The sequence below is a fragment of the Antedon mediterranea genome, chromosome 3 (genome assembly GCF_964355755.1).
Source record: "Antedon mediterranea chromosome 3, ecAntMedi1.1, whole genome shotgun sequence".
Taxonomy (NCBI): Eukaryota; Metazoa; Echinodermata; class Crinoidea; order Comatulida; family Antedonidae; genus Antedon; species Antedon mediterranea.
Window position 1 is genome coordinate 10,132,911 of NC_092672.1, and position 12,220 is coordinate 10,145,130.

Consider the following 12,220-nt stretch of genomic DNA (forward strand, 5'->3'; position numbering starts at 1 on the left):
AATGTTTTCTTCTTTGCACTATCCTGTGGTGTATGAAATGGCACTGCATTTTGTAAACAAGGCAACATTACCAGAATTACTAAAACTAATTACAGAGCTAGACTGGTAGAACAATTTAATTTATCCTAACATGGCAATTGTTTAGCATAGTTCAACCTGTATATAGGGTTAGGGTTAAAACTAACACTGAATCAATATTGATATATATATATATATATATATCTCTACCAAGCTACCTTCTTTGTTTTCTACTCTTATTCAGACTCCACCCTGGCTCCCTTTGTTATATTTCTTTTATTCCTGTCCACCCAGGCAGCACTTGCCAGCTTTATACTATGACGTTATCCATATTCCTTCACTTGCACTGATGAAGGGCTAGTGTTGCCTGAAAGCTCTGCTAACTTTTCTGGCTGTTTTACTTCTCGTTTTGATTTAGCTTTTCGCTTTTATTTTGTATCTCCATTGAGATCCAGCCACTGATACCCACAGCATTGTCATTTTTTTCAGTAATTTGCCTTTGGATTTATATATATTTTCTACTGTTTGTATCAATTTTGATCTGATTTTGCTGTAATTATGGAGGGTACTTTGGATAACTTTACCAAATTACGTCGCCTATACTATGACGTTATCCAAATTCCTTCACTTGCACTGATGAAGGGCTAGTGTTGCCCGAAAGCTCTGCTAACTTTTCTGGCTGTTTACTTTATCGTTTTGATTTAGCTTTTTGCTTTTTATTTTTGTATCTCCATTGAGATCCAGCCACTGATACCCACAGCATTGTCATTTTTTTTAGTAATTTGCCTTTGGATTTATATATAATACTGTAAAAGAAATATAACAAAGGGAGCCAGGGTGGAGTCTGAATAAGAGTATAAAACAAAGAAGGTAGCTTGGTAGAGATATAAACAATTTGGAATGAGACTAAAAAACAGCTTAAATGGTGATTAATATTGAAACTTAAATTTTGGTAGTCAATGGAATAATTTTACCGATCTGGGAGTATGTTCCTAATGTTAAGTCCAAAAGGTTTTGTGGTTTTAAGTTGTAATTCTCAGTATTTTTCCTTGTCTTTGCGAGTTTTGTCGCTCCATTTGACATCATGGTCTATTGCAATAACTCTGAAATTTGCAATCGAGTGACCAGCTGAATTAAAATGTTCGGCTACAGGTTGATCAAGCTTTAATGTTTTGATAGCTGATCTGTGTTGTGTCATTCTCATACGGAGATGTTTTTTGTTTCTCCGACGTACTGTTTGCCACAAATATTACAGTATATGAGATAAATGACGTTTTTGGTTAGACAATTAATTGATTGTCTTATCCGAAATATGCGGCCAGTTTGGTTACTCTTAAATTTTTCAGTAGGCAATTAATATTAATTCGAAACCGCCCGGCGTGGTACGGCGGAACAGCACTAGTCCTCAGTTGTACGCACGCGCACCAGAGATCAAATTGATACGCCCTCATCTTTCTATATTTTTATTCACGAGGCGGGATCTCCGAAGAGATACTTTTATATATATAAACACATTAGGCAATGAACATTAATTCGAAACCGCCCGGTGATATACCTACATTTAATTAATTAATTTGAAACAATAAAGATGAGGAAATCTGTGAAAATGAGAAAAAGTCGCCCCAACAGAGACTCGAACTCGGACCGCCTGCTTGATATGCAGATGTCCTAACCATTAGACCACTGGGGCTTTCATGGTATTGTTCAAACTCGATTGGATAGCGACTCTTTAACATTCTCGGCATGGTACGGCGGAACAGCACTAGTCCTCAGTTGTACACACGCGCACCAGAGATCAAATTGATACGCCCTCATCTTTCAGTATTTTTATTCACGAGGCGGGATCTCCGAAGAGATACTTTTATATATATAAACACATTAGGCAATGAACATTAATTCGAAACCGCCCAGTGATATACTGAAATTTAATTAATTAATTAATTAATTTGAAATGATACAGATGAGGAAATCTATATTATATATATATCTTTTGTAACAAATAATGAAAGGTCTGGTTATTTCTTGCATTTTTAATAAAATACAAAAACTATGCAATTTGTTCATGATTAATATGAAAAGATATATATTCTATGATTTAAAAGCAGTTGAGTGACACAAGGCAATGCCTGTATAGCACAACTTAAAATTACTACAGCATTGTTCAACACATTTCACCTTGGTATCACCTTTATCCGATACTTAATGACGAGCGATGGTGATTGTTGTTACTTTATTCTGCTGGTCTGCTGTTATGTTGCACTCGACTGGAAATAAACTTCTGAATGCATCGACACCTAGTGACAATGATTTAAACACTTCATGATCACAAATGAGTTGTTTGCATTCCTTTGTTAATAACACCATATGTTCACTGTCGAAGAAAATTCAAAATAGTAAAGTATGAGAACTTTTGAAATAATTTAAACAAGGGTAATGTTTACATTATGAGCGGTCTGAACGGTTTCATTTAAAAAGTTTAGAAAATTGGTATATTAGAACTCTAGTATTAAAAGTTATCACTAACACCCGTCTGAAACCGCAAAATGGGATGTCACCTAAACCTGCTCAGTAAAACAATTGGCTACAATCAAATCAATGTTTTCTCTATGTTTATACTATGTCTATGTATGTTGTGAATATGCCCTTTCAAAAGAAAGTGGACAGGTAAATAGAGAAGGAGCAGGGTGTGGATAAGAAGTTGGTAAGAAGGATAAGAGGTTTATTGAATGATAAACAAATCTGCAATTGTAATATGAATACAGATCATATTTTTTGTGGTGTTGTTTCAGACTATTTAGTTTACAGAATTAAACTTACACTGTGGGATCAATACCACAGATGATTTGTTTCACAACTTTAATGCTTTTGTCAGGAGGTTGAGACAGAATCTGTAGCAAAACAAAATTATTATCAATATGTTAAAGCAACATGTACTTCCGGAGCCTGGGTGTAATTACTTTGGGAGACAAGTATGTAACTGGAATGTAGCCTAGTTTTAATTATGTTAGTTTAGGTTGTAATTATAATGTAGGTAGTCTAGGATGTACGGTAATTATAATGTAGGTAGTCTAGGATGTAATTATAATGTAGGTAGTCTAGGATGTACGGTAATTATAATGTAGGTAGTCTAGGATGTAATTATAATGTAGGTAGTCTAGGATGTAATTATAATGTAGGTAGTCTAGGATGTAATGTAATTATGTTAGTCTAGGATGTAATTATAATGTAGGTAGTCTAGGATGTAATTATAATGAAGGTAGTCTAGGATGTAATGTAATTATGTTAGTCTGGGATGTAATTATAATGTAGGTAGTCTAGGATGTACGGTAATTATAATGTAGGTAGTCTAGGATGTAATTATAATGTAGGTAGTCTAGGATGTAATGTAATTATGTTAGTCTGGGATGTAATTATAATGTAGGTAGTCTAGGATGTAATGTAATTATGTTAGTCTATTATTAGTTAATTATTATAATTAATAAAGAATAGACTAGGTTGTAATTATAATGTAGCCTAGGATCTAATAATATATTATATAGATTAACAAGAACATATTGTAAAGCATCGGGTGAAATCCTGAATATCAAATAATTAATTTGATACAATAAAGATTACTCTAGTAGCTAGATCAACTATGCACTTTGAGGTCCAGAGAATTTGACTTCAGAAATTGGTTTAGGATGGTCAAACAATCATTTTTGGCTTGGTTACACAATATTCAGTCTAATGGCACATTTTAGTCAACAATGACTGGAAATGCCATTTCTGACATTTGATTCACAACCCAAGGCATGTACAGTATGTATCTCCGTAACTACTGGTCGTAGACACTTCAATTTGCTCTTAAATTGTTTGAAATATACATTTTGTTATTTGTTACACATTTTGAAAAATGTTATAAAAGGTCAAAGGGTCAGGGTTATATGAACAAATATAAATAGGTACTTGTATCTTGGCAACCACTGGTCGCAGCAAGTTAATTTTGGTCTCAAAATGTTCAGAAGGCAGACAATTCAGTCTAATGGGACATTTTAGTCAAAAATAATCAGAAATGCAATTTCTGACCTTTGACCCACATACTAGGGCATCTTCATATCTATGTAAGTACTGTTCGTAGAAACTTAAATGTTGTATCAAATTGTTCGAAATATATATATTTAGATTCATTCTAATAGAAAATTTGGTTAAATGATGACCAGAAATACTATTAATTACTAATGTTTCAAACAAAAAACATATCTGTATACAACTTATCCTTGGACAGTAATGTTATGTAATAACTTATGCTTAAAAATTGTTTCATTATAGGATTTAAAACAAATTTTTGTAATTGTATTTTTGCTTATAATAATGCTAGAAAGTATTGTTGACCCCCGAGGACGATCAAACATTTTGATAGAAACATCGAGCCCAAGAAGTAACTTACCGAATTCATCCTAATAAACGCCTATTGGTGTTTGGTCTTATAACCTTTCAACCTGACCTTTTGACCTTTCACCACATTTTCAAAATGTGTAACAAGCCAAAAATGATTGTTTGACCATGCTAAACCAATTTCTGAAGTCAAATTCTCTTGACCTCAAAGCTCATACAAAAGTTTATCTACAGTAACTACTAGAGTAGATGAGGAAATCTGTGAGAACGAGCAAAAGCCGCCTCAACCAAGATTCAAACTTGGAACTTTCTGCTTTAATAATAATTTGAAGAAGTTACCTCTAGGCGTGTAAGATTCGTTGTTTTTAATTCTGGTTTTTGTTTAAACATATCCACTTCGACATTAGTGAAGAGGAATGTTGCACCATCATGCTCTTCAGTAATTTCATCAGCCTTTTCACCCCAGAGTTTTAATTTAATTGTTGAATTTGTGTTTTTTAAAACCATATCACGGCGTTGCCAAGGGGTAATTTTTTCTCCAATTTCTTTTTCTCCGATCTGTTTTAAAAAAAAACAAAAAAACATCAGTATAACAGAAGGTTTGTTAATAGTCTTTTGGAAATATAATATATAGCACCCTCTATAATTTTTCGAAAAATGTTAAGATATTTGCAATTCATTAAAAATATTTTTTAGCACAACATGCACCCTCTATGTGTGTTGATATCGTCTTGAAGTTTCAATTTCAACAACCCTGTGAGGAATTAGATATCACATGTTATAATCATTTCGACATTGTATTATTAGCGATAATGCCGCAAAAACATCCTCCAGTTACCAAATTTTACCCACCCCAATAGGACAATATCGTGTTCATCGTAATATGCAAAAAAAAATTCTGAAATAATAAAAAACCCAAAACTTTGATTTATGCGAACTTTTTTATAAACGATAAAATAATTCAAATTGTTTTGCTTTTATTTATTATATATTATTATATATTTACCGTACTGACGCGGGTATAAGCCCATACTCGGGTATAAGCCCACCCCCGACTTTTGACTAATTTTCATGAAAAATGAGGCACTCGGGTATAAGCCCACCCATTAATTCGAAGATCTACAGTGTGTGTCGTAATACATATTTTTGTATTTGGCGACGTCCATACACCGAATACACCTACCTTTGATCATAACCAAGCTAGGCTAATATACGCTAGGCCATAAGAGGCCTAGCGGTCCTGTTTTGTTTACACTCCATCGCGGTCGAAGATCGCTTCACACACGACGCTACATACAAGTCGCCAAAACGGAAAACCACTATTTGGTATCGGCTGCCATAAACAAGCTTATTAAATTTCTTTGGTACATTTCTATTTAACGAACATTGTATACTTGCTTTTCTGCTTGATAAATTCTTGTTCAATTGATGTTTAAAATAAGATATTCTACGATAAATTACATGAACTATAAGCTTAATTAATAATCGTGTATTTAGAGGCAACGTCGTACACGTGAGGGCGCTCGCTTGCATGGTGGAAATACACAGTGTACATGTGCAGTTTTTGACGATCTGCATTTTTGGATCCTCGGGTATAAGCCCACCCCCCAAACTTGACGTGATTTCATGTTCGAGGGGGGTGAGCTTATACCCGCGTCAGTACGGTATATATTCCATAAGAATTTCATATAAGAAAACATAGTTTTAATCATTGAATTGACAAAAAACAGGAATTCCAAAATAGCTGTAATGACGTCACATGACATCATTAATATGCAAATTACCTTTTTTTACTCCCAACTGTAGACCAACCTTTTGCCCACCACACACCACAAAAATAATTACAAAATTATCTCATTTAGTATCTTTTATGACAGTCAGGGTTCGAAAATCACCCTAACAATTTGCAAGTATATTTTGTTTTTTTTCTAGTTACAAATTTAATAGTTATAATGTTTGCTGGTTACTATTAATGTATGGTTGGATATTGATATGAAATAGTTTGAATGATTTTGGAAAACTGATTGAAAACAAAATAATATTGTAACTTACCATTGTAACTTTTCCTTGGATAGTGACTCGTCTTCTTTTGGGGCTTCTCACTGCCTCCTCAATGCTCACCTCATCTGGAGTAAAAAATTTGTTCAATTTTTCTTGTGGGATTTCAAAATCATTGTTTCCCCCTTGAAACACCTGTAAAGTAAAAAAAAGTAGTAATGATTTGAATACAAATTGGTTCAGTAATTTTGGGTGTCTAAATACCAGAGGTAAAGTTCAACTGCACAGTATGTGAATGTGGAGTTTGACTGCCAGAGGATTTAAGAGAAATCAATAATTAAATGGTAATCATTTACCTTGGATGTTCCTTTTTTAATTATCAATTCCTGTGTGTTTTCTTTGAAACGTAGTGTTGCATTTGTTACTATTTTGTAGTCATCTTTTGTAATCTTTTTAACAAATGGAACGTTTTTTGCTGATACTATTCCTCGTAAATATTCTGATTTGTCATTAAAGGCATGAAATTCCCAGTAGGTTCCATGGTCAGCAGGAGGTGTTAAAACATATATGTATATCATTTCCATATACTAAAAGAAAGAATTGATCGTTATCAAATCATGTGATCAAATGAACACTGTATCACATTGTACATTGGGTGTGTAGTGTGTAGGAACATTTTTAAGTTAATTTATTTGATCAGTCACAGAGTCACAGTGCCACATGTTACAGTTACATATTTAAAAAAAAAGTAGAGTGACTCTACAATATGACACGCTCTTCAGGATAGTATTTCATCTGTATATTATTATAAGCTGGGTTAAAAACATTCTGTTAGGGTATGTTCAGATCCATGGAGTTATGCTTTCGTATCGCAAGCAATGTCACATTATAATTATCATAACTGTAACAGCAAACTAATGCTTTCTTTAGAAACTGAAGAAGTCCAATTTGGGCGAGCATCTGGTATGCAGGTTGGAGGTCAAAATCGTTGATGCATGACTTTCATATTGTAAGCATCGTTCGCTAATCTTCTGCCTTGAGATGATGAACGAAAGATCAGTGTTGTAAGAGTAAAGTAATCTTTTCCTGGTTCAAACCTATGGAGTTGTACAATATGAAAGCACAACTCCGTAGGTCTCAACAGGCCCTTAGTGTTGGAATCCAGATGAAATTTAAAATTGATCAGATCTCACCCTTGATACATGAATGTGTGTTATGCATTATGAATATTTTGAAGAAAATATAAAAGCCCATGGGCTATTCAAAGGGGGACGTTTGTAACTACAGCAATATGCCCATTTTTTATAAAAGCCACTAGTACTTAAGGGACACTTTTCCTATACTCACTTTGTCTTGTTGAATTGCAGTGTTTGAAGAAACTAAAGATAAGAGAGAAAAAAAGTAATGGAAAAATACTGCAATAAAAACATTTTCAAAACAATATCATGAGTAACAATAACAATTTTTAAAATCTGTATGGCCAAACGATAAAAGTATGCATTTTGTCAGTTCACCACTGAAGTCCATTTAGAATTAAAGTATGGAGAATACACATTCTTAGCAACTGAAGTTATAGTACTGTACTGTCAAAGACTATCAGAAAAAAATCGTTGATTGCTTTCTTCTGAACTTATTTCACAGCATACAACAACAACCAAGCCACGGACTGGCCAAACAGCTGAACCAACATAATGAAGCAAATATATGAGAGTCTATGGTTGAGGCAGAATTAAGATTTCTTTTTAGGTAAAAATTGTGATAAACCACTGAAATTATCAAGCAAAACTTCATCACAGCATGGGTCCCTTAATAACGCACATAGCATAATGTCACTGTGTCGTGATCGTATCCATACACAGTACTGTAGGTAGTTTTTAATACAGTATATTTTGATTACATTGCATTCACTAAGAGTAACGCATAATTTTGTCTTTTCCCTTAAACAGCAAGTGTGTAGTACACTACATGATCCACTAACTTTTATGTTGGTTCAATAGAGTTTGCTATGTTTTTCGGAGGTTTGCAGGGTTTAGCAATTAATTTTTAACCAAAAAATGATGTTTTACTCCAAAAATAAGTAGTTAACAAAAACAATTTAACATTAAAAAAAAAATTGAAATATTAGGTGTGTAGTACACTACACGATTCACTAGCTTTTATGTTGGTTCGATGGGGTTTGCTATGTTTTTTCGGAGGTTTGCTGTGTTTAGCAATACCCCCAGTAAGTTTTGCCAACTTCAAATTATTCTTCAGATTATAGTACAGTTAGAAGTAGTTAACAGGATTACAATGGCAGAAAATTCAAAAGAACAACAGTCTTTCTAGATAAATCAAAAAAATTAATAACAGAGCTATGATATACATTACCATCAGCCAAGACTTGTCTTGTGGCATTCCAATTTCTACCCCGCTTCTGCAGCACCTTGCTTGTCTCCAACTGGCTGGCTTTCATTACTGAAATCATAAAAACTTAACATATAATTTATCTTCAGTGAGGTCTGATATCTATATAAAGTATGGTTAATTCTGACATAGGCGAGCACAATGCAAAAACCTCGGTACAAATCTGCGCCTTGGATACCTACCTTATCTATCTCAGATGTACCGCGAAACGTAGATTTGATAACATTAATTTTCACATCGACGCTATTGTTCCATATTTCTATCTTAGGAAGATATTATAAAGGGTTTTATAGGAAATTTTCTGATTTCAATCGGTAAATTTTAACTCTACGCGCAGTAGAAGTAATTTCCGGGTTAACGGTCAGGTGTGTCAATCACCTTGCAAGTTCCCTGCATGGTTGGTGTCAACCAGGGAGTTGTAAAACAACTCCCTGTTTCAACTAAGTTGGTGCTTGGTGGCGATAGCCATTTTGGTTTTTTGTTTATTTTCGGACCGCGCGTGTGAAGGTATAGTACTGTAGTACATAAAGATCAAATTAAATATATTCATAAAAAATTGGAGTATTATTGTGGGAAATAATTATATAAAATTACATCGAGAGAATTGATGATAAGAGCTTTTGTTTAAGATCGAATGAAACCCCGATAGCCGAGTTGTTGAGTAAGCTGCCAGGACTCATGGATGGATACTTCTGCCCATATTGCAAGCCGTCTAAAAGGTCTTCCTTCTTAGGCCAAAACGACTCACTGTGTTGCGGAATAATATGTATTAACTATACCGATTAGAATGGTATTTATTTGAATAAACGCCCGGAACACCTCCCCAATAAAACATCAATTAAAATAATTATCACCACTCTCCTCCCCCCCCCCCCCTCCAATACCATCTAATTAACGCCCATCCCAATTTATACACACAATATTGTATTATATTTATAACACAATTATACTATTTTTTAGTAGATTTCATCGGACTGTTATCTACAATTTACCAAGCATTTGTTATTCTTTTTTACCACTTTTCATATCTACAATAAACACTATACGTAAAACGCTATTAATCATCTAAAACACTGTGAAACAGGTTAGTGAGTAGGTTTAGTTTTACGAATATCAAAAGCATTTAAATAATGGTAACCGATCGAAATCGTCCAGGCCAGAATGTCCTTCTAAAACTTTTTACCAGAGTCACTATCATTCCGAGAACCATGGTCTACACTTCCTAGAGGGGGAGCAAGCGAAGCGAGCTCACCCTCTAGTTAATATAAAGTATAGCTAAATGCTGAGACCCAGTAAAAACAAATGATTGCCGTTTGGTGGCAGCTAAAGGATTGATGCAACGAAATATAATCCACAGCGATTTAAGATGGTGTTTATTATCTATTATTATCTATAACACCCTGAGACTTCTTGTTGGAAACTTGCCTTCTGCAACACTCTGCTGCACAGGTGGCTTGTCTCCAACACTTGATTGTTTGGTATCATTTTCAAATTCATAATAGCTTAAATCGTACAATGTATCTTCAGTAAGGTCTGGTATTAAAATTGTAGCTAAATGGTGCGCCTCTGCAAATAATGACTCAGCTAGTGCACGGAATGCCTTTGGCCCTTTATGAATAATATTATTTAAGATTGCTGTATTTCGAGCAGTTGTTCCATTCAGACCCTATAAAAAAAGAAATTATGAGAAAAATATTACAATTTGACTTTGGAAATTCATCTGTGCACAAGAGATGATTTCTGTTGTTTTTTTATAACATTTGTTAATATTTTGAAAACATAAAAGACATTCTATGCCTAGTATCCAGATTAATATGTTGGCATAAATGGTTTTTATAAAATCAATTTTTCTCATTTTTCCAATTTTAAAGATTGTAGCAAAGGAAAAAAAGTGGTAATTTCCTAAATTAATTTATAATTTTGTAGTAAAATACTGTATGTTTAGTTTAATTACAAGGTAACCAGTATTATATTTCAATTATTTAAGAACCTGTACATCTTTTGTATTATTGGGTTAACAATCCTACAAACCAAGAATTTTTCTTGTTCAGATGGCTTAAAAATTTGTCTGGTCACTAATTCGTTCAAGACATCAATGTGCATATCGTTAATTAATGACATACGATTCTTTCGCAGAATCTTCTTGTGTTTAGCTTCCATGATTCAGTAAAATCTGTAAATAAATAATTTAATTCTAATTATTATTAATTCACTGAATATTTTAACAAGTTTTATTAGAATGAGTTAACTTTTTGGGAACCTTATTCAATCAATATAATAATATTACCATACAGTTAGTGTTAATATAGTATAATGATGACTTATGACTTAAAAATACAATAAAAATAATACTGTACAGTATGTGTATAGATTATTCACAATTTGATCACTTAAATTAAAGAAACACAACAATATTTAAACTCTTCTTCCTACACTTACAGTATGTATTGATCAGTAACTATATTCAGTCAGTATACAGTACAGTACCTAACACCTATAATGCCTTTCATTAATAATTATTTAAAAAGTACAAGTCAGTCACGATGAAATCAACTTTGGATGGAGCACTGCTTTTAGATACCGCCTAGGCCTAGATACTGTAGGCCTAGGCCTAGTACACGATTATTTTTTTTATACTTTTCTTTTAATTTACTTTTTTTTTAAACCATTTGTTGTAACTGGAATCATTTTAAAAGCATATTAGTAATTACAGTAAGTACTGCAAATGTAATCTAGGCCTAGGCCTAGTCCTACCGGCCAATCACTCTTCTCGGCTCGGGGTTAAGCTATGCCTACTAGCCTACACTAACTAAGTACAGAGGCTAGGCCTAGGCCTACTACTACTACCAACAGGGCCCAGCCCAGACAGGGGTGTCACGAAACCTAAGATCACGAAAGCTAAGACCCAAGAACTAAGATTACAAATAAACACTATAAATCTAGTATAGACTAATGTATTGATAAAACAGCATTTACCTGGACCAATTCTTTAAAAAGCAAGCAAATTAGATATAAATTCAACTACTGTATTTTAAAGGATATTTTCTGGCGCGGCTTTGTTGCTTTGTTGCTTTTTCCTTTTCTTTACTCCACTAACAGCGCCACCAACCACTAACATTAGTCTTTATGGGACGTCAAAAGGGACATTATAATTCAATTGTTACAAGAGTCAAGTGTTGATGGTACTTTATGAATTGATACAGTTACTAGCTTAAACAATTCATTTTTGTCTATATTCGTAATGTTCTAATTGTTGTCAAAGATAGTGTAGTTTTTATTATTAGTGTACAAACAATTTAATAGACAAATTCATTCATTTCATGTAGAATTTTGTTGGAGACTGCTAGTGTTATTGCGACTCCTTTAGCCCGTCTATTTCAGAGATGTTTTGACGAAAATTATGTTCCTCCTTTATGGAAGAAAGCCA

General features: G+C 33.6%; 1 protein-coding gene across 1 annotated transcript; it reads right to left on the bottom strand.

Annotated features, from left to right (window-relative positions):
- Positions 1-2,217: 2,217 nt before the first annotated feature.
- Positions 2,218-6,462, bottom strand: LOC140044018 (uncharacterized). The gene is made up of 4 exons (XM_072088500.1): positions 6,445-6,462; positions 4,732-4,950; positions 2,836-2,906; positions 2,218-2,389 (listed from the first exon to the last, which is right to left on the bottom strand). The coding sequence occupies exons 1-4, from the start codon at positions 6,445-6,447 to the stop codon at positions 2,218-2,220; spliced, it is 465 nt and encodes a 154-aa protein (XP_071944601.1). The 5' UTR covers positions 6,448-6,462.
- Between the last annotated feature and the right edge of the window lie 5,758 nt (positions 6,463-12,220).